The sequence below is a fragment of the Panthera leo genome, chromosome E2 (genome assembly GCF_018350215.1).
Source record: "Panthera leo isolate Ple1 chromosome E2, P.leo_Ple1_pat1.1, whole genome shotgun sequence".
Taxonomy (NCBI): domain Eukaryota; kingdom Metazoa; phylum Chordata; class Mammalia; order Carnivora; family Felidae; genus Panthera; species Panthera leo.
This window is the reverse complement of record NC_056693.1, coordinates 57954815-57980972: the sequence shown is the minus strand read 5'-3', so window position 1 is coordinate 57980972 and position 26158 is coordinate 57954815. Positions and strand designations below refer to the sequence as shown.

Genomic DNA, 26158 nt, shown 5'->3' with positions numbered 1-26158 from the left:
GCCAAGGGCCGTGTGGACGGAGGGGAAGAGCTGTACTTGCACTGCAGGAAAAAGACCTCAAGAATAAAACGATTCTTCCTCACACAGGCGGTGGAGACAGTAAGCACGAAATGCAGACCTTGTCAGTTTCTGGGAAGGGCTGGGGCCCTACAATAGCCACAAAGCAGCTCAGAAAGAGTAACTGTACAGATTTCACCCAGAACCCATCAGTCTTTCCTGCTTCTTTTTTTAAAGTCTGTGGGACACTTGGACGACCTCTTCCCTTGACCTGGTCCAGGGCAGCAAGGGCCAGATCCAGAAGAGCTGGGTCCTGTCCAGGCCATTCCTTCCCCCCACGCTCCTCCCAGGGACTGCAGGGGTTCTGTGGGAGCCTCGGCCAAAGTGACAGGGGTTCCTGAACGTGCAGTGAAAAAACCCAACACCCAGCCACCTGCACCTTTCCCCAGCAAAACAGTGCAGAAATTACCCTCCGCGGCCAGCCTCTTTCTGCAGAATTTGAGAAGCCCCCACAGGAGCCCAGGAAGTTCCCCTTCTCCCTACAGCACCCCAGTCTCCCCTCCCCCAGATCCACGGTGGCCCCAACTTCCGCGGGAACTGTGTGAACTCCCAAAGACGAAACTCTCAAGGCAAAGAAGGGAAAATAAAAACAGCTTGTTCCTAGTACAAGCGGTCAGTCGCTGCCCTGCCTTCCTGACCTGCGCGCCAGGGGCCCAGGGAGGGCAGGCCCAGTCAGTTGCTCCTGACCCCGGGGGCACTGGAAGGGGGTGACAAGGAGGCAGCCCGAGGGCCTAGGGATCACCGAGGCTCCTGCCGCCCTCTCCGGGAACCCCTGGCTTCCCGGCTTCCCCTTAGCCCACATGTAATTATTTTTAAGGTCTCAAAGTCCAAATAAGGTGAACTCAAGAGGGGCTCCCCAAACCTCCTGCTGTCACCCCCTCCCCGCCCCTCCACTCTGGGTTACAAGCACGACTTGCCCCGAAACAGAAAGTTACACGGCAGGCTGCTGTCAGCGCGCAGGAAGGTTAGGGAAACAGGAAGCCACGCCAACCACCCTCCGGAGCTTCCCCGGCCCCCTCCTCCGACCTCGGCAGGAACAAAACCTTCCAGGGAAACCCGGGCAGGAAGGGGGGCGGGGGGCAGGCGCGCCACGCTCGCGCGGAGACGGCGCAAGGGGCCGGCAGGAGGCAGAGGAAAATAAGCCCCAGGCTGGGGGCGGGAGGGGGGCGCCTGCCACCCGATCGGGGCGGCCTGCGGCAAAGTAACTTCACACCCGGTGCTTAATTCACCTTGGAAGGCAGCGCGCCCCGGCCGCTCGCAGCGCCGCCGCGGCGGAGCCGGCTCGGGGCAGACAAAAGGAGCGAGACGCGCAACCCCCGGCGGCGGCGCGGTGGGGGCGGCGGGCCGGGTGGGCGCTCCCCGCCGCACGTAGCGCACACACCGCCGGCTGGACCGCAGCGGGAGCGGCGGGGCCGCGCGCGCCCGCCCGCGGGGGGGGGGGGGGGGGGGGGGCTGCTCGGCCGACCCACCGCCCCGACCCAGGCTGTGCGGGTCTGGGGGGGTCGGGAGGGGTGGGGGGTCCGGGACGCGCCGGCGCCGCGCGGGACCCGGGGAGGCGCACAGCTCGCTTACCTGGTAAGTAATACAGAGGCGGCTTCAATCCAAACATGATTCAAATTAGAATTCCATAGTGGCCAGAGAGGGATGAAGAAGGTAAAAAAAAAAAAAAAAAAAAAAAAAAATTTTTTTTTTTTAAACCCAGCAGTGAGACAAAAAGGGCCGTCCAAGCCCAGGCGCTCAAAAATGTCCAAAACAATAAAATAAAGACAGAAGAGCGATCCCGAGAGCGACGGAGAAAAATGTCTTTTTCTTCCCTTTTTTCCCCCTCCCTAAGATGATGAAAAGGCTCTCTCTCGGGCCGGCGCCCGGGCAGTTTCGGCCACCTCGGCCCGGGCAGATCCACAATGGGGTGACTGACGACCGAGGACGGGCCGGAGCCTCCACGGCTGCCCGGTGTCTTCGCCGCGTGTGTATTTTCTGCCTTTTGGACTTGAGATGCAAATAAAAAAAGGAGGGGGGCGCACGGCGGAGGGAAGCAGGCGGGAGAGCGGAGAGGAGCGCGAGAAAAATAAAGGGGGGAGGTGAGGGTGATGAAATTGGGGGGTTAAGATCTTCAGGGATTACTCATGTGAAAGAAAAAAAGGAGAGAGGAGAGGGAGAGAGAGAGAGAGAAGCAGCCCCAAGACGTGCGAGTAGCAATCTCTCCTCCATTCAGCCATTTGAATGTCAAGGGCGAGGGTCAAGGGACCTGTTTCCAACAGGGTTTCACGTTCAGAACCAGAAGGAAAAAGGAAGGGGGGGCGGCGGGAGGGGGTATCTCTTGTTGCCAAGGAGAAATCGGCTTTGTTTTCGTTTCCCCTTAGCTACTGGGTGAGGAGGGGCGGGGTGGGGGAAGAGGAGGAGGGGGCGAGCGAGAGAGGGGAGAGGAGAAAATTAATACCCAAACAGCCAAGAAGTACCGAGGGGGAGATTTCTTCTCGTAAATAAAAGAGGCGGCGATTGCAAACAAGTCTCGGGCAGGAGAAAGCAGGCCGAGGAGCCGGCTCCCCTCCCCCTCTCGCCACCAACACCCCCCCCCCCAACCTTTTTCTTTCTTTCTTTTTCTTTTTTTTTTTTTTTTTTTTTTTTTGGTTATCTCCCCGGGCCGGCGTCCCACCACTGACTCAGAGAGCAGGGGTGGGGGAAGGAGGAGAAAGAACTCGCGGGGGCTCGGGCGCCCGGGCAGAAGGAGCAGGAGGAGGAGAGCGGGGAGGCGAGAGCGCACGGCGGCGGAGAGCCCCTCGATCAATTTTCATGCAAGAATCATTATCGGTAAATTGGAAAGCTGGCTGCCTGACAGCAGATTTGTCTCCCCTAATGAAAGCGAAAGGGTAGGGGCGCAGCGGCGGGCGGCTGCAGGCGGCGGCGGCTCCTTCCGTCTCTACGCGGCGTCTTCCAAGAGCTCCATGCTTTGCAGGGCGATAATAATAGTTTCACTTGCGAGCTTCCCCCGGCGCGGCCGCCGAGCCGGGCAGCGGATCCGTGCGGACTAGGATCGGGGGCGCCGAGAGCTGGGCTCCCCTCTCCAAACGCGGGGAGGCTGCCGTTGCTGGCAGCGGGGCGCTCCGCTCTGCCCCAAAGCGGGGCCGTTTGCAAACAGTGGGCGGCTGCGGGCGCCGCCGGGCCCCCCTCGGCTGCCCAACTCTGCGCTCTGGCCGCCGGCCCGCCCTCCCCACCCACGGCTGACAGCTGCGGGAGCCGGAGTTCACCCGCCGCCGGGGCCTGGGAGGAGAATCCCCAAACCGTGCCCGGGGAGTGGGGCGGGGTGGGGGGGGGGGGGAAGCTCTGGCCCGCCTTTTGTGAACCCACGCGGGACTGCGGAAACGCACACACCGCCCAGCCCGGGGGAGCTCCTAAGGCGGGCGGCTTCTTTCTCTCCTTTTCTTTTCCTCGCACCCCACCCTTAAAAATCCCTGTTGCAAGTGTAATCAAATGCCTGATCCCTTCTTCCACACTCTCCCCGCACTGGTGCATTATCAGATCCGGGAAGGCATGCTTCCAGGCAAATAGACCTAATAAATGCTATTACTGGGATTCTGCAAGCCCCGGCTGCACCATAGTAACGAGAGCCCTGGCTAATTTGGTTTAAGAGAACGATCAACTGCACAGAGTGTGTGTGAGTGACTGTGTGGAGTCTGTATCTCTCCTCCCCACGCCGCCTCTCTTTCACACCAGCTCAAGAAGGCCCCATGTGATAATTCCCCAAATCGAAGGGGAAAAAACCCTGCCGCCAAACCACATCCTGTGCGCTCATTGTCCAGCCCAGCGATTTTAAAGAGACAGGATCCCTTTACCCACGCCCCCACACACTCTTTTAACGCACGCTGCAAAGCTGCCTCTGGATGTGACCGTTTATTTTCAAGCCCTTTCACCTTCCGAAGGGCCCCTCCGTGGCACAAGCAGCCGGAATCGCGGCTGGGTGACACTGAGGGGTCACCTTTTGACCCCAAATGCAACCATCCAGGTTTGAGGAACAGACCTGAGCCCGCAGGTACGCAGGGCGGGGCTCCGCGGTCACGCCAGGCTTGGGTTCCTGCCAACGCTCTCCAGCCACTGCGTAAATCAGGGGTCCCCAGCGGCAGCCCGGGGGTCCCTTCTAAACGCGGCGGCTTCGGATGACAATTGAACTCCCGGAATATGATACTCTAGAGGAGAGCTCCGGAGGGCAAATCGGAAGAGGTGGGGGCACCAGGCGCTCCTCCTGACCCCTCAATGCCACTCACCTCCCCCCCCCACCCCCTCCCCCCGCCCGGAGGATCTTAAATGGGCTGGGCGGAGCGCACGAAGCCGAGAGAGAGGTGGCGCTCCGCCCCGCCGCCACCAACGGCTGGGTGGGTGCCGCACGCCGGCGACTGCCTCCTCCGCCCGCTGGGCGGCCGGGGGTGCGAGGAGCATCTTTGGATCCCCTGCTCCCTCCCCCGCCCCCTGCGCCCCGCCCGGCGCCTCTCCCCGCGGGCGGCCGAGCGCGCGCGGTCACCCGGGAGGGCGCCGGGGCTGCTGACCTGGAGGAAACGGGCCGCGCGGGGCCGCCGGCGCCCGCCGCCGACATCTGGCCGCTCCGCCCCGCGCTGACCCCGGAGGTCGCGCCCGGCCCTCGGCGGCGGCGGCCCTTTGTTTCCGGGGCTGCGTGGCGGCGCGCTCGGCGCTCCCCGCACCTCCCCCTGCGCCTGCCGCCGCTGGCGGCCTGGCGAGGGAGACAACGGCCCCGGCGCGGCGGGGTCGGGGTTCAGCACCTGCGCGCCCCCCACCCCCCCACCCCGCCCCCGGCTCGGCTCGGCTCGGCTCGGCCTGGGCCCGGATCCCAGCTTTCGCCTCCCATCCATTTATCACCCACTTATCACCGGCACACTTGATAATCTGCGCCCCTCTGGGAGTGGGGGGCACCGGGGCGCGCACGGGAGGGCCCGGCTGAGCGGCCGCCCCCTCCAAGTGCGTCTTAAGCTTGGAAAATCTCCGGTCCTACTTTGGGGAAAAAAAATTTTTTTTAACTATTTTTAAAAGACCCTAAACTATCCGTTTCTGTTGTCATTCTTTTATTGGTTTTTAATTCTCCGGGATTACAGGAACAACAGTAGTAATTAATACTAAACCTTCCTCTACTGTATATGCTAATGGCAGGAGCCATAAAAATTAATTTGCAAACATGTCATTACACAATAGCTGTACAGGCAATAAACCTGTAATTATGGGCCAATCACAGGCAGGGTACAGAGGGAGGGATGTTCCCCCAATCCGCTGGGTGCCCCCCTTCCCCTGCTAAAATGGGGAAGGTGGTGCCAGAAAGGAGCTTGCCTTCTGAGAGCCACCTGTGGAGAACGCCGCCAGCCCCAGGGGAATGCCAAAGGGGTTTTCGGTCTCCAGCTCCAACTGGCCTGGCTTCTACGCCAGGGCCTCTGGACACAGCCAGTCCGGGGCCCTCCAGGACTGAAACAGGGCGGGGGAATCAAGGCAGAGCCTGGGGGAGGCTCCCCGCCAGCCCGGCTGGTGGGGGGCGAGCCGTAAGAGGGGGGTAGGAGGCCCCACACTGGTGGGCCAGCACCAGCCTCTCCGCTTCCCCGAGGAAGGCACACATCTCTCCCTATAAGCATCTGAATGCCTGCATTGAATTATCTCAAAAGCCCAGGCCAACCCCTAATTGCTTTTGGCCACTCCCCCGGGAAGAAGGTAAGAGCCTCTGGAGTCTAGTGACACTAAGCCTCCTTTGGCCCGGGTCTAGGCGGCTCCACGTAGGTAGGTGACATTTCCTGGTGACAGGGACATCTGTACGGGAGGAAAAGGTGAGCGCCACTAGGGGAGGGCGGCTGCACCACAGCTCCTGACCCGAAGCCAAAACAGCTGAAAAATAGAAAGCAAAACCCCCGCCGTGCCAAGCAGCCTGCTTAGCGGGCAGACTGTCCGCTGAATGGCTCGCTTGTTTGCCATAATGTGGCTGAACGATGAGCTGGAAGGATTTTCCCTTTCCCACTGGCCCTTGTGGCTTGGCTGTGGTTTTTGGAACTCCTCACTATGGCCATTGAGTCCCAGGGGAGCCGCCCCGCCTCTGAGGGTGGCGATGGCCTGCCGGTGGGGGGGGTGGGGGGGGAGAGGGGAGGGGCAAGAAGGGCAGCCAGTCTGGGCCACACCTGGACCAGGTGAGAAGGGCAGAACCTCATGGGGATTCCGTGCAAGGACAGGACATCTCTCTCCACCCCTGTCTTCTCTTAGAGGCCGGTCGTGGCAACGACCCTCCCCCTCTGTATCAGCTCACCACTGGGGAAAAGGAGGGCATTTCTAGAAAACAGGCAGGAAGGGGGGCAGGCTGAGCTTCCAGGGCCCCTTCTTACAGCTGGGACCACCGCCCGGCCAACTCGCTCCCCACTGCCTCCCTGAGAGCCCCCTGCCCACGCTGTAAGCCAACCGAGGGTCAGAGGGCACGCTGGGCCTTGTCCCGGGCAGGGTGCAAGGAAAAGAAAGCTGCTGCATTTCTCAAGAGGAAAGCAAGCCGGGGGCTGCCGGCTGCCTCCCTGGAAGCCGAGTGGAGCCCCCTAGACATCCACTCTGAAGATGCAGGGCCCCCGCCCGCCCCTTCCCTGCGGCTCCTGCAAAATGGAGGGGGCCCAGACTCCCCCTAGCGGGGCTGCTGTCGCCACGGCGCGGGGACGGAGACAGCCTCCCCGGCCAAGAGCGTCAGCTGAACGCCATAAAAATAGCCTCCCCACACGTGCTGAGGACACTGAGGCTGCAGCCGGGGTCTGGAGAGCACAGCCGGGCGGGGAGGGGGCCGGCTCCCGGGGGCTGCTGCCTTTGTGTCCCCACGGGCACGCCAGTGGCCACCTGGGCCAGGCCCAGAGGCCACCAGGCCACCACCACGCCTGGAGGTGCTCCCCGGGGATCCCAGGAAAGGGAGCAGAGGGAAGGCCGGGAGCGTGGCTCACCTGAAATGCCCCTTTGGGTCTGCCCCCTCCACTTCCCTCTTTAGGATAATCGTGCCAGCTGATGTTTCCTGAGCACTCGGTCTTTGCCAGCTGCTGTGCTAAGCGCTTTTCACAGGGAACTCACTGGATCCTCATGACAAAGCTGTTCAAGGTCACCATGAGGCGTTTCGTTTTCTCGATGAGGCACAGAGAGGTCAAGGACCCCGCCCAAGGACACACAGCCAGTAAATGGCAGAGCTGGGATTTCAACCTGAGCTGGTTCCAGAGTCCAGGTTCCTAACCACCAGCTTCGAGCTGGGCTTGCCAGAGTTCAAGTTTCAGCTGGGGGGGGGGGGGGGCACCCACTGTGTGCCCTCAGGTGGTGACCTCACCATTTTGAACCTCAGTTTCCTCCCCTGGAAGATGGGATGAAATCACTCCCGCATTCCAGGTTATCCGGGTGGATAAGCACCCCGGTGCCCGGCAGCCGGTAAGGACTCCATAAATACAGCTGTAATTACTCCCGTGTTTTGAAAAATAGCGATAATAACAGCCATTGATGGGGCCTGAGTACACCCAGGGCTGCGTGCTACGTGCTTGGCTAAGGGTGTTCTCTTATCTGGCACCTGCCCCCACCCTGGGAGGCGGACCTACAGTGACCGTCACCCCATTTTGCACATGAGGACACCGAGGCCCCTGGACGTGAAGTCACTCACCCAAAGGGCACACAGGGAGCGGACACACCCACTTGCCCTGTCTGTCCCGCTCTAGTCCCTAGGTGACCGGACGGCGTGCGAATGTTCTAAGTCTCAAGACAGGCAGGTCTGAGAGGTCCGGACAGAAATGGCGGGGGGGGGGGGGGGGGGGTGCTCTGTCCAAGCATCCCTCCCGACGACATCTGCAAACCCAGGCCTGGCTTCCATCTTCGTGTGCTGTGCCCGCCTTTCCTCTCCTATCCCCCAGGGGCTACAGTGCACACCCAGGCTATGCTGTCCCATCTTGTGGGGGGCCAGGCCTCAGGGGGCCTCCTCCAGCTGCCCCCGTGCCGTGGGTCGAACGGCGGTCCCGCCAAAACCCGTGTCCGCCTGGAACCTGCGATTGTGGCCACACTGGGAGAAGGAGTCTGTGTCGATGGAATGAAGTTAAGGACCGTGAGGTGAGGTCATCCTGGATTATCAGAGTGGGCCCTAAATCTGACGACAAGCGTCCTTCTAAAAAGACCAGAGAAGATGCATGCGGAGAGGCCACGCGAGGACGGAGGCAGATTAACGAGGGACTCGACCACAGCCAGGGGGACACGTGGTGCCCCGGGAGCTGGAAGAGGCGGGCAGGATCCTCCCCCGGAGCCCTTGGAGGGAGTGTGTTGGGCCTGCTGATACCCTGGTTTTAGATTTCTGGCCTCCAGCACCCGGAGAAAATAAATCTCTGATGTTTCAAGCCGCCCGGTTTGTGGGACTTTGTTACAGCAGCCACGGGGAACTAATACATCCTGTCACTTTGTAGAAATGCACGCCCTCCGTGCTGCCAACCCAGGGAGGCCCTGGGTGGCGTCCAGGGCTGGACGCCATGGGCCTCGGGCCAGCGGGGTCAGCCTCTCCTTGGGGTCTGTAGCGAGGGCCCGGGGTAACATGAAGGGGCCAGGACCCCCGCACAGGTGCGTGGTCAGGTGGCCCGTCCTCCGCGAAGCTGCAGTCAACACCCGCTGGGATGGGGAGGCTTCCCAGTGACCCACCCACCCTCCCGTCTCCTCCCTGGTGACCCACATTTGCTGGCTGGGGTTTGGGCAGCAGCCTGGGCTGTAAGGGATCATCGGGTGTGGCCATCTGCCCGGGGGACGGCCAACCAGCCCTGCCAGAACAGCCTATGAACCGAGGGCTTAGCTGGCCTTCTGCGTCCCGGCCGCCCCGTGAGGCCTGGGGTAACAATAACAAACAAGGAGCCCTAGAGTCCAGCTTTTCACCGAACCTGTTTCTCTCTCCTCTTGGGCTCAGACCCAGACGGTATTTCTTAGCCTCGCATGCACATGTGTGGGGCCAGATGACCGAGTGGCGGCCAAGAGAACGTGGTAGAAGGGAATAGCTCACCGCTCCCAGGCCTGGCCCCGAGCCACCGCCCGCGGGAGCCTCCGTGTTCTCCTTCTGGGTCTGCCTCCCAGATGTCAGCTCCCAGGACGACCCGGACCCCACGTCTAAAACACGCAGCGCCTCCACCAGAACCCCCAAAGGTGGTTATGAGCAGAGGCCCCTGACGCGGCCTCCTGCCGAATATACGTCATGGGGGCACCTAGTGGAGAATTACTCCTGTATAGCTTCCGACGTGAGTCGGAAACGGTTACTTGTAGTGCCATGAGCCGCTGGGACTCGGGGCCTTTGTTAGCTGAACACGTTACCTATTTCATACCCACAACCAAAGCAAGCCTATCAGGATCCCCGTTTTTCCGATGAGAACACGGAGGTCCAGAGGAATAAAGTCGGCTTGCCCAAGGTCACGCTGCCGGTAAGAGGCAAAGCTTGCCTCCGAGCCCCAGACCCTGCGTTTTAAGCTGCTCTCTGTGGTGTTCCCCTTATTCTGCCTCGGGTAAGAGCTGGGAAAGAGGCTGGAGCTCGGATGCCCTTTTTAACAAAGCCAAAGGGCAAGTCTGTCGCACGGCCGCGGTCAACGCGCAGAACCGGGCATCCGGCCTCCAGCGTGGGCCCGCTGCTGGAGCGGACTGCCGGCGAGATCCGCGTTTGGGGGACCTCCTTGAGACAGCGGTGGGACAAGCCTCGGGCAGCGACATGGATGGCCACGGCCAAGGGGCTCCCTCCTCGTGGCTGCGTGGAGGCCGGAGAAATCGGACGGAGACGGTGTCGGGGACCGCCGGGGCCGCACGCGGCACAGCCCCGAAAAGCACCCCCTGCCCTTCCCAGCCTGTCCTCACATGCCTCCCGGGGACAAAGGCCGGCCACTTCTGGAGGCGGTCCATTCATAATCCGCGACAGCTCTTGTCAGCGTTCTGTTTCCTGTGGAGGCAACAGAGCAGTGCCCAGGGAGGTCTCCGGTGGGGGGGAACACGTTGGCGTGAACGTGCCTCCCGCAAACCCCCACGGGCACCTTCTGTGGACGCGGCGACGGCCCGCGTGGGGCCTGCCTCCTCGGATTCGGCTCCGGCCACTGTCCTGATCTGCTGCCCGGGGCCAGGCCGACGAGGCTTTCTTCTCCCTCCCGCAGCCTGTGCACCAGGGACCAGGTGGAAGCCGGTTCAAGGCAAAAAAGGCATTTGTGAGCAGCCCTCCCTGCTGCCTGCTGCTGGGGACTGCTGGGGAAGGAGTGACCGGGGAGGGGGGGCATAATTACCCGCCTGTGGATGACACGCACATCTCCCTGTCTCCCCCTGGGCCTAACTGCTTTGGGTCTCTGTAGCCCTCTGGCCGACAAGATGCGAGTCTTAAAAGGTGGCTGGGCACTGGCTTGCAGCACGATGGGGTCCGAGAGGGGCTCCCCGGGGCCCTGGCTCAGCCCTGCCACGTCCTGCCTTAGCATCTGCCTGGCCCACCCTGTCCCCGCTGTCCCCCACGGCCTGACCGTCCATCCACCCTCCGGTGGGTCCCGCCTGAACCCACGGGATGTCCCCAGCTCAAGACAGCCTCCTGGAGACTAGCTCCTGGGCCAGGCACGGATGTGGCCCAGGGCTCCCTCCCTCGGCACACTGACATTTAAGGCTGGAGAGTTCTTTTTTTTTTTTTTTTTATGTTTATTTATTTTTGAGAGAGAGAGAGAGAGAGAGAGCAAGCAAGCAGGGGAGGGGCTGAGAGACAGGGAGACACAGAATCCGAAGCACTGAGCCGTCAGCACAGAGCCCGACGCGGGGCTCGAACTCAAGAACCGTGGGATCATGACCTGAGCGGAAATCAACAGCCAGACGCTTAACAGACTGAGCCCCCCCAGGCGCCCCGGGGCCAGAGAACTCTTTGCTGCGGGTGGCCCTGTGCACTGTGGGATGTATGACAGCATCCCTGGCCTCTACCCGCTGGAAGCTAGGGGCACACTCCTATCGGGACAAGGAAAATCTCTCCAGACCTGGCCAAATTTCCCCCGGGGGATGGGCGAAGGCACAAACTCACCCCAGCTGAGAGCCATCAATGCAGCCTAAGGGACCCCACCAGTATGCTGCGGGACCAGAGTTGCAGACCCCGTTCTGCCATCGGCCTCGGACAAAAAACCGCTCTCCCTCGGCCCCGATTTTCCCACATAAAAAATCAGAGGGGCTGAAGGGGGCCTTCCAGCTGTCCCAGATTCTCCGATGCTGCTTAGAATCAATGGCTCCAAAGTGGGGACAAGCTTGTGTCTCGGTTAACAGGGCCAGGAAGGAAGGAACGCAATGATGTGAAGGTGCTCATACGGCCAAAGGGGGGTGAAGGCCGCCAACAGGTCCCTAAGCAAAACCTGCTACGACAAACAAAGTATATGCTATCAGTCATGTACACTCTAGTGTGATCTAGCCCCACCTCTACTATCTTCACAGAACCATGCTGTGGGCCCCGTTGGAGCATCTCGTGACTCACCGGAGCAGCTCTAGGATGCAGGACAAAAGAGCTATTCTGCCCGCTTGGGCCAAAACGGTGGTTTCAATTTCATAACATCATGTGATGAGGTGAACTTCCGGGTGCCCTGTGCTACCGTCCGTCTCAACAGCTGCCACGGAGGGGAGGGGACAGTCTCAGTCAAGGGCTGGGGCTGGGAGGAGTTACGTGGCCCAGAGGAATCGCGGTCAAGGGGGGGGTCCAGCAGGGCCCCCAGCGAGTCGGGCCCTGAGTGGCTGGCTCCCCTGGGCCTCGTGACCCTAAGTCTCCTGGCAGCACCTGGGAAGCCCCAGCTCGTCTGGAGGTGCAGGGTGCCCCAAGACCGGAACGTTCTCGCGGGGCGACCACAGCCCTGACCCATGTGTCCCAAAGGCAGGATTTCCGGTTGTTCCTGCGGGCGGATCATCCCCCAATCAACACCGCGTCGGCTTTTAATCGGGAGTTGGACGGCTGTTCCCGAGGCGGAGGGGAGGGTGCACCTGTTTACTTCCGCAGAGTGGGAGGCACGCGGGCATGGGGGGGGTGTGGGGGGGATCTGGGTCCCGGCACAGCTCAGCCCCCGTCACAGGTGCAGCGTGGCTCTGGCCTTCTCTGGCCTTCGGTCTCCTCCTCGGTAGGACGCTCGGACTAAATGATCCCCCAGGCCTTCCAGCTCCGCGAGCCCATGATTAATAAAACTCAGACACACCATCTGCTCACTCTGACATTTAAGAAACAGAACGGCTTTCCAAAGAGAAAGCTGCCCGGTGCAAGTCGCTTCTCCTCCCTCGCCTGCCGATCGAGGGTGGGTTCGCACCCTCCCCACGTCCCAGCCCTGAAGGGAGGGAGGGGGGAGCCGACATGCGCACGGTACTGTCTCCCCCATCCACCCCAAAGGTCAAAACGGGGGAGCTCGCGGACGGCAGAGGCCCTGCCCTGCTAGAACTCTGAACCGACCCCCTTCTGGGACGTGCACCCTTTGAAACGCCTTCTCCGGCCCGAGAGCCAAACGTGCCTCCCGCCAACGCGTCCCCTAACCCGGACTGTTAGCACTGGCCACCTCACTTTCCCCACCGGTGCGGCTGTCGTCCGTGCTGGGGAGTGAGAGCCCCTGCCCCCTTCACAGGTGGGGAGACCGAGCCTGAGAAGGGAGGGGTCGGGCCCAAGGTCACGCGGATGACAAGCAGCAAGGTGGGGGGGGGGGGTGTCACCCTTATCCAGAGTGATAGAGAAACAAGGTCTCGGCCCCACTCTGCGGCCACACCGGGATAGCTACCCTCCGGGCCACCCCGGTGGCTCTGCTGTGGCTTAGGACGGCAGGCACTGGAGGCCAGGAGAAGAGAAGGGGGGCGGGGGGGGACATCGGGGCAGGTGAGACCCTCCCCTGCCAGCCAAACTTCGGAAGTGCTTGTAACTCAGCCCCGGAGCTGAGCAGGGTCAGATACGGGGCCCACACGGGTCTGCCCTCTGCAGCATCGGGCCAAGTGCCCAGGTTCTGCCCCTGGCGGGGCCCCACAGAGACGAGCCCTGTGGAGGCCCCTGGCCTGGGATCTAGCATTCCTTGTGGGCTGAATCTCAGCAGACCCCCATCCAAGCTGGCCTTTTGCTGCAGTCGGCCCTCGTCGGGGGGGCCCAGCCGGTCTGCACACCCTTTCCCTGCCGCTCTCCTCCTCCTCCAGGAAGGGCTCCCAGACCACTCTGGACGCGGTGGCTGCCACTCCCTCTCACCCTCTATGCTGGGCACAGCCCGGGTCGTTCCTCCAGTGCTCTGTCCCCACCCCCCACCCCCACTGCCACCCTGAACTGGGAGAAGCAGCAGCCGGGACTTCCTGTTTTCTCGTAACGACCCATCAAATCAACCCCAAAAGCTGGATAAAAATAGCCCCCCTTCCCCCCCCCCCCCGTTTCTTCAAAGCACCAAACCGCTGACAAGACTGTAAGGAGTCGCCAGGCCAAAAGGGACAGGGACGTCAGAGCCCCGGAGCTGACTCGCCACAGAGGCCACGCCGGCCCTGAGCGCATCCGCACACCCGGCAGGTTCTGAACTTCTGTTTTTACGGCCTTAAGGGTCGAGGGGGACAGAGAGCAAAGCCGGGGGCCTCTGCCCACGGTGGAGCAGACCCTGCCGGTAACGAGGCAGGACCCCAGAGGGCCACCCCGCTCAGGGTAAGAGGGAGGGGGGAGCCGGCCAGGCCTCGTGCGGAAGGCACCTTCATCTCAGGCTTCAAACTACACCCAGTTTTTTCTTTTTTTTTTTTTTGCAAATGCAACGGGCACAGGCACACGAGAGATCCACGCCTCCTGGCCGAGCGTCAGCAGCACGAACAGGCGAAACAAGCAGGCCCGCCGCGACTCCAGAGGCCGGCACAAACCTGTCGCTCCGACAGAGAAGCGAAAGCCTGACGGGACCTGCGGGCGACGAGACCGTCACAGGACGGGTGCCGCGGCCTAAGGCCGCCCCAGCACGCGGGCTCCCCGAGGGCCCTGCCGGTCCCCTCCGCCTCCTCCGGAACCACGGCCGGCTCGCGTGGCAGCTCCGTGGCTGTCGGGGGGGTGGGGTGGGGGGGGGACGCGCCACACACACACACACACACGCGGGACCTGAGACCGTCGGGGGTGAAGGCACAGCGGGGTCTGCCGCAGGTGAGACTGGTGACTCACACCGCCCGCGAGCAGGCGGGCGACAGGGCGTCGCCAACCCCCCGTTTCCCTTCGGCGTGACATTTCCGCGGGTGAAGGCAGGTGCTCGCGGAAGAACCAGCCACCGAGCAGCCTCCACGGTGGGGGGAGGAGGAAAAAAAAAAAAAAACGGCCCCGAGGGTGTAATGACCGGCTTCGAGACGCTGAGTCCTTGAGGCTCGGCCCCGCACCCCCTACAGCTGTAATTCCGAGGTCTCCGCTCTTTATTACAACTCGCGGCCTTGGCTCCCGGAGCATCAGGGATTCTTTCTGTGGGGGCAGTTTCGGCGGCTGCAATTAGCTGAACAGGCATCTTTTGTCCCCGCCGAAGCACTCAATCGCAGGTGTAATTAGGTCCCCTCACCCCTGAAATCTGCAGAGAGCTGCCCGCCTTGACTAACTGCACCCACAATTAAGCGCTTACGGGCATGTGGCTGCAGCCGGCAAACATGTGCACGCGGCTAATCGCGGGGGCACCGAGCAGCCTTTCAAAAATAGACACTGTGTTGGAGAAATCCAGCCTTCTTGCATTTGTTGTTCGAACGGCTCTGTCCAGCTGGGAATAATGAGGAAAGACAAACACGCCAATTAGGCGAGGTCCATACATAAATAAACTGCACAGCTCCTTAATTAAGCCACTTACGGGAGTGGGCAAGGCCGCGAGGAGAAGGGGGAAGGAGAGCGGTGGCCCCCGAGGGCAGCAGGGGGCGACGGAGATGCCAGCGGAGAGGCCCGGACCCCTCGGCCAAGGGGTGTGGCGGTGGGGGGAGGGGGGCTGGCGGAGGACAGGTGGGCAAGAGGGAGGCTGGGGGAGGGAGGGCAGAGGGGCGGCCTGAGTGGTGTATCCAGAGGACGGGGTGCCAGAGGAACCTGCCCCCCCCACCCCCGCCCTTTCCCACAAGCCGGCCCTGCCTGGCATCTGACCTCCTCCCGGGCTCTTCCCTCCCGCAGCCCCGCCTCCCCCTGGGGCCTCAGAAGGGTGGCGGAGCCCCAGATCGAACCCCCTGCCTGCCTCCCGGGTCGGCTCCCTCCGACGCCTTGAGCTGAGACCCCAGGCCCTCGCCAAGCCTCCCCCCCGCCCCCCGCCCCCGCGAGCGGGACCCACGCGACGTCACACGCAGTTGAAAAACAAAGGACACCGCAGCCTGGATGGAGCCAGCACATGCCAGGAGGAGCATGGCTGCGGGTGACGGCGGCTACCTCTGCCCCCCCCTCCCTGCCACATCCACTTTGTGAACTCCCTGCCACGTTGCTGTATTGTTTCTAAACAATACAACCGAGCAGATTATACTCCGCTGTAATCAGACAGGGAGAAAAGCTTCCCGCGCCCCCAAGTACAGCCACTGACAGCCATTTGCCTTTTGCAGAGCGCAGCAGTCCCGGCTGGAAGCAAAGGGCAAAGGCAATATTTAGATAATTAAAAACCCATTGCTGGGGCGCCTGGATGGCGCAGTCGGTTAAGCGTCCGACTTCAGCCAGGTCACGATCTCGCGGTCCGTGAGTTCGAGCCCCGCGTCAGGCTCTGGGCTGATGGCTCGGAGCCTGGAGCCTGTTTCCGATTCTGTGTCTCCCTCTCTCTCTGCCCCTCCCCCGTTCATGCTCTGTCTCTCTCTGTCCCAAAAATAAAAATAAAAAAAAAAAAAAAAAAAAAAAAAAAAAAAACCCATTGCTGATGGGGCCAGCCGGGTGGCCACAGGTGGCTTTGGGGCAGAGCAGCCATGGCTCAAAATGGCCTCCGTGCCTTCTCTCCTCCCCTTCCAGCCGCAATCGAAGCAGGCGGACAGGTGACCCCTGAGAGACTCCGGTTCCACGGTCCCTGTAAGACGTGGCCCTGGCCTTGCCCTTCTGCCTTACCTCTACTTCTAGCCGCGCCAGCCTCCCCGCCCCAACCTGGCTCTTCCCGCCTCAGGGCCTTTGCACAGGCTGTGCCCTCTGCCTGGGACTCTCTTCCTCCAGCTACCCACAAGGCTCTCTCCATCCCTCCCCTCCCTTCAGGTCTGCTCTCAGACTCCCCCTCCCCGCCGTTGCCCCACCCCCTCACCCCACTGTGGGGTTTCTGTTGCACTTTTTCTCTGCATTTACACCCGACAGATGTGTGCTCCTGTCTTGCTCTTTGGGACTTCACTAGGCTTCGTCACCACTGGGTCAGCAGTACCGAGCCAGGTGTCTGGCACACGGTGGGGGCTCGGTACCGACTAAGTGAATGAACGAATGATACCCAGGCTGGACACGAAAGCAGCCCGGGGCAGCTGCCTCTGAACAGGGACCGGGCCAGAACCTGGACTGGGAACGTGGGACTCCCGGAAGCTCCCGAGGAGTGCGGGTCCCTGCTCCGTGGGAGCCGGGTCTGGAAGGCCTCCAGGGTGGCGGCCTGCCCAAGCGCTCAGGCCCCAGGCAGCCCCCGGCAGCAAGGGTGACCGCAAGCGGGTCCGGCTCTGCAGCTCGAGTCCCCTCCTTCGGCCCTTGAATTTTTAAAGCTTTTCTCGGCGCTGAGAATCACTAAGCAACCGGGAGCACAGCCTCGCTCCTCTGTCTGACCCTCTTCCTGCCCCCCCTGCCCGAGCAGACGCCTGTGAAAATCACAATCAAGATCAGCCAAACCTCGATTATCTGCTGTCACGGGGACGGCGGACCGCGGAGGCGCACAGATGACCCAAAGCCCCAGTTTGGGGCCCCGTGACCCTGTCTGGGGCTGCTGACGAGCCACCAAAGGAGTGGGCTTCACCTCATCCCCTCCCCCCGGCCCCCCTCCCTGGGGACTTCCAGGATGGGTGCCAGGCCCCACCCGGCGCGATGCCTCAGGCCTTTTCACCTCCCCCTTCTCCAACTCCCTGCAGGGCGTCCCACACACGACGTGATCTGTCCCTCATCCCTCATCCATCCCTCGCTGCCAGGTCGGGACCATGCCAGGGCTGGAGTTTCTGGAACCTTCCCTGTTGTGACCCACGAGCATCCTCGATGGTGACTGTCCCCGGGCTACACGGTGGCCAAGGCTAGGCCTGCTTCCCCAGCCACTTCGGGGCTGTGTTGGCCGCTGCCTCCTCGATGCAGGGAGACAGGTGAGGGAGCCGTTCCTGCCCAGGCAGCCCCCCGGGGGTAGGAGCCCAGGGACGAACAGGCTGTGTTCAAACCCACCGCCACCTGCCACCCGGGACGTCTCTGGACCTCAGATTCCTCCCAGCTCCGAGCGTGGATGAAGGACCTACCGCCTGGAGAGCAGAGAACATTCCGGGCCCCCGGGAGGCTCGTACATTCCGCCATCGACGAGGTATGGCTAACATCCCCGTGTCTCAGACACTTGGGTCCCTGCCCAAGGTCGACAGAGGGAGGGGGGTCGCGGAGGCAGACATTCGGCAAGGGGCAGACACCCTGGAGACCCTCCCGCCTGGGAGCGCGGCTGGCGGCCCCGGCTTCAGGAGGGGCCCGGCCGCTTCCACGCCACCCGTAACGACCCGGAGCGGCCCCACCCCTCCTTTTCCGAAGAAGCCCAGATCCAAACCTGCACATCACCCCACTTCCCTAGAGGAAACAAGCCAGTGAGCCCCACAGAGAACTCAGAACTTCCTGGCCTTCAGCCAAACCCACAGCAGCTTGGCTGCTGACCCGGCCCATCCTAATCCTCAGGCAGTTCCTGGCCCTCCCTCCTTGGGACACTTCTCCCTCAGATATCCTCGCCGCGTCTCGCCCCCACCCCCACCCCCCTTTCACGGCCCTGGGGTCTGCACTGTCACAATCCCCTCTTGCAGCCACTGTCCCGAGGCCCAGCCCTTACGGGGCGTCTCCCATTTGGAAAGCCCAGAGCCCAGGCCCCCCACCCCCAGCCTGTATACAGCAGGCGCCCCATGAATGCACATCAGAAGGCCGAAGGAAGCAGGGGCAGGGCTGGGCCCGGAGGCCCACGTCCGAGGGACTTTGGAAAGCTGATCCCCCAGGCCCTGTGGCGACACAGGCCAAGTGGGGGAAGGGGGTGGAACAAATGGTCCCCGAGGGGCCGGGGCTCAGGGCGGGTTGGTTTGGCCCGTTGGCCCCTGGCAGCGGGACTGGGGTCTCGGCCACATGCAGCTTCAGATTAGCAAGGGGCTCACTCTCTTCTGCTTTCAGGGTGTCATCCCAAACCACCAGGCAGCCTTCCTCTTATCAGCAAACTGTCACGCCCAGAGGGCTGTGGGTGGCTTTGTTTTTTATTCTTCCCTCCCGGGAGCCCTGATAAGGAGGCCGACCTTTACCCTCCACTGCTTCCCCTTAGTGGCCTGGAAAAGCACTCCCCCTCCCCGCCCCCCAACCTAAGCAGAGATGGGCCTGGGGCTTCCAGAGAAGTCCACTAACCCCACCCTCAGTCCCGGCCTGGGGAGAAGGAAGCCCCCAGGGCGGGGGTTCCCCAGGCTGGGTTCCCCAGCCCGTAGGTGGCCCCTCATGTGGCCTCTGAGGTCTCAACGGCAGGCCGCATCTCCCTTCTGTTTCCAGAACCATCCAGCACCCAGGAGAAGCCGGTCCGGCTGGCTGCTGGGAGGGGAGGGCTATGCACACCTCAGCGCCAAGAAACAGACGCGGGCAGGGGGCTGGAGCCGTGCACGTCTGACTCGTCACCCCCAGAACAGCCCCGAGCGTCTGTCCGTCGGTAAAAGGACGGCCAAGCGCCATGCGGAATCCCACGGAGAAACCTCGCTCGGCAACGAAGAGAACAAACACGGACACACGTGGCAACCTGGACAAACGTCAGGACGGAAGGTCGCGCAAAGGCAGCCAGACACGCAAGGGCAGGTGGCTCCGCGAGGCTCCGGGGCGGGCGCGCCTCCCCTAGGAAACGCCCAGAAGCACGGAGAGCGAGCAGGCCTGGACCAGGCCGCCAGCACCGGCCACGGGGGCCGAGACGTGGAAACCACCCAGGCGAGCGTCGCGGAGGCACGGGCTCACAGCCCACGCCGCGCACACGCAGCCGTCAGGGAACGAAACCCCGACGCGCGCTGCGACGCGCATGGTCCCCGGGGACGTTACGCTCCGCCCGCGAAGCCCGGCACAGACCGCAGACGGGCAGGTCCCGAAGGATGCCACCCCCGGAGCCCCCGCACTGGTCGGATTCCTACTCGCGGGCACAGGGCAGCCGGGCCAGGGCCGGGGAGCCGATGGGGACAGAGTTCGGGTTTGGGGTGACGGAAAAGGCCTGGAGGCGGGCGGCGGCGAGGGTCGCGCCACAGTGAAAACGTGCTTCACGCTGCTGAACCGACCGCGTGAAACCAGATGAGACCCTACGTTTTGTTTCGGCCGTTTTGCCACGAAGTCAAAAGGAGGAGAGACCCTAGCCTGGAGTCAAGGAAGGTCATCAGCGGCCACCTGGCTGGGGTGGAGAGACACTGGGCAGGTGCACCTGGGAAGGAACTTTCTGGAGGGAGGGCCACGTGCCGCACGAGGACCAGGGCGGCGGGAGCACAGACAGATGCCCGTGTCAGAGGCCAATGACCACAACTCTCGAGATGCCTGTAGTTTACCGGACGCAAACCGTACCCGATAAAGTTGATTCGGAAAGTAAAACCAAAACAAACTTTGAACTCTCGTGTCCCGGTATACGCGTCCGTTCGCTTCCCGGTTATTTCTACGTTGCACACGTTAACAACCTCTCCGTTATAAAACCAATGCAAAGAGAGTATCTAAGAGATTAGACGCACAGAGTTCTAGCACATTCCTCCCGTGTCAGAGGGCTGCTGTGTGTCCCCTGCTTTGGAAGACAGGGGTCAAGGCCGTCTGTGCGAGGGCCGGTTCAGGGGCACGAGGGTAATGTCGTGGGGACAATCTCCAGCCCCTGAAGTCTGCTGACAATAACCACGAACCCCGAGGCCCCGGGCACATGACTTGCAGGTGAGACCAGTCTTGTGCCACACGCGGCCCCCTCTCTCTGTCACACACGTGTAAGAACAGACGTGACCTCCCCCCACCCCCACAAATACCCACGGGGGCAGGTGCGGCAGAATCCTGCCAGAACCTGGGAGTCCAGAGTCCCAGACCAGAGGGGTAGGTCCGTCCTACCCCCCATCCCCCCCCTCAGCCTCTGCCCAGGGTCACAGCTGGAAGCAAAGCTGGGGAGGCGGGGGAGGGGGGGGCAACGGGAGCCCAGCTTCTAAGAGTGAGGGTGGCACAGTGGTTATCACTGAGGGGTCTGGAGCGGGAGTGCCCAGGTACAAAGCTCACTCTTCCATTGTTTAGCTGTGCGGCCTTGGGCACATTCCTCCCTGCCTCAGTTTCCCCTGTGTCGTGGGGATGATGACACTCGCTGTGGGGGTAGCTGCAAGAAGGGACAGCTAATGTACGAGGCACTCTCCTCTCAGTGTCACCCTTTCAGGACACCCCTTCCGGCCTCTGCAACAGCCCCCCCCCACCCCAGCTCCTCCCCAGGCTCCAGGGGGGGAGGGACAGAGTCTGCCAATCTCCCTGCAGCCCAAGTCTAAGTTCATCTGCACGGGCGGGTCTGTGTTTATCCTCAAGTCGTCCTTTTCCTGCCCTGGGCCTAGCACCTGGCCCCTCCCTGGCCCATTGTCTCAGGACCCAGGGCCATCCGGTCCATCCTGGCGGGGGGACAAGGGAGCCCCCCACCGCCATTTCCTTACAACAGCTCAGACTCCAAGTCCCTGACCCAGCCCTTGGCCAAATAAACACAAGTGCACACAAAAGGCATCCCGGCAAGGCTGTGAGAGGGGCAGTGACAGGGTGGGAGGGCCAGGCGGGGACACAGCTCCCAGGGTATTCTGCTTAGGACGCCACTGGGGCTGTCCCCATGTTCAGGGGCGCCCCCACCCCGCCAGCCCTCGGGTCCTGGGGAACTGGAGCCCATCCGGAATGGACCTTTCAGCAGAGGGCCTCTCTCTCTCCTGCCCAAACCCACGCAAAGGCCCTGCGGCCCCCGTGTGCACTGACCGCCCTGTTGTCCGACTGGCTGGGATCAGCTGTGCTCACGTGGGCATGACAGGGGTGTCTGTCCGAAGTAAGGGCCACCCACTGCCCCAGGTCAGGAGGTGGCAGGGGACGGAAGCCATTGCTGAAGCATCAGCTCCCCACCAGCAGCCCCTGGACAACCCACCCCCGCACGGAGGCAGCGAACGGTGCACCCGACGCTCCCCGCCCCAGGACGGGGGACAACGGAGGACCGCTCCCCAGCACCTCTGAGGGGCCCCCAGCAGGGCTGAGCTCCCGATGCCCGCACGGGCTCAGTGCTGCCTCCGCATCAGCTTCTTTCCTTTCTTATTTGCTGTCCTCACTGCTGCGTCTCCAGGGATCACCTCCCAAATAAAAGTCTCGAAACCCAGCCAGGGACAAACGTGTACCAATGCGTAGGTGACAAACCCAACAGGGCCCAGGGATGGATGGCTCATGCCTCGCAGGCAGCGGGGTGACGGAGAAGCCAAGAAAAGTGCCCTATGGTGGGGGGTGGGGGGTGGGGACTGGGGTCTCAGCACTGGGACAGAGGAAAATAATCATCATCGCGTGGACCTTGTGACTTCTTACCCCGCCTCCGACGGGTCTGGATGAGACCCCGCTATCTCCAATGGCCGTGGTGGCGGCTGTAATTGTTTCCTCCGCGTTCGATCCATTAACGGGAACTCAGACCCACTGGCTGCTTGCTCACAGAGGCTGCAGGTAGCAATTTTCCATTTGTGTTTCAAATTTTAATGAACGTGCCTGTCCCCTGGGCCAGCAGCGCGGGGCTATAATCCTGACGGAGCTGGTCGCAGGCGCACCACCCAAGGCTGGGGCCCCAGAGGGATTTCTAAGAGGGCTTGATTTCTCCGGGGAAGAGCTGCAACGAAAAATGGTCCTCGCTCCAGCCTCCCCGGCCCCCTCCACCCCTCCCAGCTGGCTCGGTGTCGAGCAGGCTGCAAATCGTAAGATGATTATTTCTTTCCGACATCCCCAAAGTATCCTATATCCCAAGATGGAGAGTAAAGTTCAGCTCTGATAAGATTGCATCACCGGGGAGGAGATACATTCTCACCCCTGCTCCCTCTGCCTCCGGCTAACATAATTCCTTTCTGATCTTACCCAGGGCATCCAGTCAGGCTGGGAGGCAAACGGGATAATCCATTTTAGAGAGATTGATCAATATCGTTAGGAGCCTTTTAAATGGTTCCACAGGCTTCGAGGAGCCAAGGCAGACGGCTGCGCTGGAAACTGGGGGGCCAGGGGTGACAGGAGGGCAGGCACAACTCGCAGAGATTTCCTGACAAGCCTCTCATTTCCTACCAAACTTGAAGGGCTGGTTCCAATCGGGGCGGAGAGGCCAGACACATGTGGGCAGGTTGTACACTGCACAAGAGGCTGGGCCAAGGGGGCCAGCAGGGTGAAGTCTAGGGGATCCTGCATTCCTGAGACGGGTGTCTGGAGCAAACAGAAGGGCACGTGCCCCTTCCGGGCACAAGCGGGGGCAGCTCCCGCCAACAGGTGCCGAGCGGGGAACGCAGACCCAGCGTAAATAGAGATTTCGACTTGTCAAAAAAAAAAAAATCTGTTTTTTAAGTGTTGGCAATACGTTTTAAAAAATAAGCAAGACGCCGTGTGGGAACCAAGTCAAGCAGAGCTGCAGGCCAGATACTGAGGCCTCCAGGACCTTCCACCAGCCCCAACCAGGAGGCTGTTTCTTCTGCCAGAGGCCCTACCCACCTGCCACCGAGCTGCCCACACACACTGGATCGCGCTCCTTCTCTGCTGAAAATCTCCCAACAGCCTGACCCCCTTTGCTCTCATACCCTTGAAAGGCCCCACCCGCCTGTTTAAAACGCGTCTGGAGTTGGATTACATCTCACCCAGACCTCGCTGCCCGGACAGGGCCTCCTCCCTGGCCTCCGGCTGCCGCCGGCGCCCCCTGCAGTCTGTTCTTGGCACGGCAGCCCGAGGAGGCCTGTTCCGCCACAGAGAACCGTCCGCGGCTCTCATCTCATTTGGAGTGAAAGCCGAGCCTTTTACAACCCTCTCTGGGACCTTGTGCTATCTGCCCTCGGCCCACCTCTCTCCCCCTCACTGGCCTCCTGGCTGTCCCGCCTGCCTCAGGGCCTTTGCACTTGCCCTTCCCTTGTTGTAACCTGTGTTATCTCCTCTATCCACAAAGGAGCTCTATTAACAACCGTGCTGGAGCCAGCAAGAGGCACGTGTTGGGACTGCCGCAAACAAGACGTCCCTGTCACTTTACATCCCCCTCCCACCCCCGCCCCGGGCTCTGCTAAAGAGTGTCAGAGAAAGGCCTCCCTGACCGCCACCCCCCCACCCCATAAAAAGCGGGCAAGCTCCCCCTGCTTGATCCCTCTTACCCTGGTACCGTCTCTCCGTATCGCTTTCCCCCATCCAACCCAATGCTTATTTATCTGTTTTCTGGTTTCTTATCTGTGGCCTCCCTCTGACTGTAAGCTCGGGGGGGGGGGGGGGGGTTGTCCACTGGACCCACTAATTGCCATGTGCCCAGGCTAGCAGGGCGCCGAATGCGTGACCGTCTTCAGGGTCCCTGCAAGCTGCTTATTAGCACGACACTCAAGCCCCCTCACATCCCTACCCGTCTCTCCAGGCGCGTCTCTGGTCCTCCCTCCACGATGAACCGCCTACTGTGTGCTCAGCACGTGGCTCTTCTCTCCGTTCCCAGAATGCCCTTCTTCTCCCCGCCCCCCACCGGCCGCCAGGTGAACTCCTGTTCATCCTTTAAAACCCAGTGAGGAAATCCCCTACTTTAAGAAACCTCCCCGACTCTGTCCCCACTGCCTCCTCCCACTACCCCTCCCACAGGCGCTTGTGGGTGGGGGGTCCACGGCCACCTTAGAGGGCAGGGTCTGCTGTGTGGTCCTCCAGGTTCCGCGTGCCTGTGCTTCGTCATGAGCCCACTGCTGTCACTCCCCACCCGGGGCGCTGATGACCTAGGGGGGCTGTAATGTGGCCACAGTGACTCCCCGGGGCAGCTCGATTTGGCGTTGGAAGGGCTGCCTTCCAGGGGGTCTCCGCCCCCCCCCCCCCAGCGTGGAGTGACCCCTTCTCTGAGAAGCCAGGGCTGCTGAGAGAGGGTCTGGAGGGGAGCTGGGGCCCCAGCTCCCGCAGGTGGCCTCGTCCTCCCCCCCCCCCCCCCCCCCCCCCCCGCCCCGCACCTGCCCGCACGCTGGGAGCCAGCTCCCCCTCCTTGCTGGCAGAGGGCCCTTCCCCAGCCAGGCTCCCGTCCTTTCTGTCCCCCTCCCCACGCAGGGCAGCACTTGCCCACGGTCACGGGCCACAGGGGCCTCCCTTAGCAGCCCCCCAGTGCCCCCCGCACAGGCGAGGGGAGCGGGCAGGGGGAGAGGAGGGCCAGGAGGAGCCCAGGCAGACGGTGCCTCCCAGGAAGCGCGGTGCGTCTGTCTGGGGCCTCACTGTGCCCGCTGGAGGGGACCCCCGGCTGCTCAAGGGTGGCAGGAGGTGAGGACCGGGTCAGGGCTTCACCCGGGTCAGGGACCGGGCCACTCAGAGGCGGCCAGCCGCGCCCCTCCCCAAACCCCCGTGCCTCCGACAGTATTTTTACAACACTGTTTTGGCACGTCTGCTGTGAACTTAATTTAACATCCATATTGCTGCTACTTAATTAAATAGATGAACTCATTCTACATTTACAAGTCTTAATTCATCCTGAACAAAATTGGCCATGCTCAGTTCTTTATACTCTAACAGCTCCCTGGAACAAATGGTGGCCTTTGCGAGTTAACGGCAGGGACAGGTTAAAAGCTAATTATCGGCTCTGGTCGCCTGTGTGAGAGAGAGTGGACGTCTTTATCCATCATCAGAAGTGAGCGGAGGTCCCAGTCACAGGGTGACCAGGGCCGGCAGGCCCCCCCCGCCCCCGAGGCGACCAGGGCCTCGACTCTGGAAGAGGGGTGGGCGCCCGGCCCCTCCCCACACCCCCCACCCCCCCGCGAGCTTCCTGCCTCCACCTGGGGGCCTCTTTCTGTCCCATCCACCAGGCCGCCTCTCCCGGGGAGCCTCTGGTCCTCCCACCGCTCGCATCTAACCGCCCTGGCGAACGGCACGGCTCCACAGGGCTTTTGTCGGTCTGTCCCGGCCACCAGCACGTCTGTGTCTGCCCGGCCTCACCGCCATACGTGGACTGAGACGAGGGTCAGTGTCTGCAGCTCCCGCATGGCTGTGAGCAAGGGGCCTGGCGGGGGCCACCTGCGGGGGTCCCTGTCTCACGGGCTCAAGGTTCACCAAGCTAAGCCCTGGGCTATAATAGGTGCTCAATAAACGCGACAGGTACGAGTATGGCTCCCGGCTTGGTGCCGGGCACAGGGTGGGGAGGGGGGTGCAGAAAAGCCTTGCTGGCAAATTGCAAATCGGGTGCCTGCTGCCCGGCCAGGGGGAGACAGCGAGACGGGGGGCCCGCCTCAAAGCAACTCTACCTGGTTGGGACTATCCACACCCTGGTGTCGGGGCCCGGGGGACAAGGAACGTGACGTCTTCTCGGGACCCTGGGAGGAGACGTCTGGCAGATCACCGGCCCCGTCACTGCCAGCAGAGTCAACGAAGCAAACCCGAGGCCGCCAGTGGGCGTCCTGGGGGACCTCCTCCTCCCTCCACACGCAGGCCCTGGGTCGCAGAATGAGACATTTACCTCGCGCCGGTGAGAGGTCTGAGGCGCCAGGTGCCGCTCTGGGTCCCTTCCGGGCACGTTCGCAGGTGGGCCCCACAGCAGCCCCGCGCAGGGAGGGGACGACCGAGCCCAGAGAGGTTACGCGGCTTGCCCAGGGCCACACAGCTGGCAACCGCGGGGACGAGACGGGAACCCGGCTATCCGGGGCGCAGTCCAGGGTCGAACCGCAACGCACGCTGCCCCTCACAGAGCAAACGGAACCCCCAGAGGCCGGGAGTGTGGCCGGGCCCCTCTCGGTCTGGGACCCCGGCTCTCACCTTGGTGGGCAGTGCCCCGCCCTCCACGAGGAGCGGCCCCCCCCCCCCCCCCCGCCC

The 26158-nt window shown here is 62.4% G+C and overlaps 1 protein-coding gene across 3 annotated transcripts in view; it reads right to left on the bottom strand.

Moving 5' to 3' along the window:
• The window catches only part of LOC122209197 (genetic suppressor element 1), a 122540-nt gene extending 96713 nt beyond the window's left edge, over nucleotides 1-25827 (bottom strand). For 2 of the 3 annotated variants that reach the window (XM_042920961.1, XM_042920970.1), the window contains exon 1: nucleotides 1630-2644. In XM_042920961.1, coding sequence (XP_042776895.1) covers nucleotides 1630-1666 — 37 coding nt within the window. In that variant the 5' untranslated portion in view covers nucleotides 1667-2644. Of the gene's footprint in view, nucleotides 1-1629; nucleotides 2645-25805 lie in introns of those variants that run through there. The other variant, XM_042920969.1, reaches the window with a different exon arrangement.
• Between the last annotated feature and the right edge of the window lie 331 nt (nucleotides 25828-26158).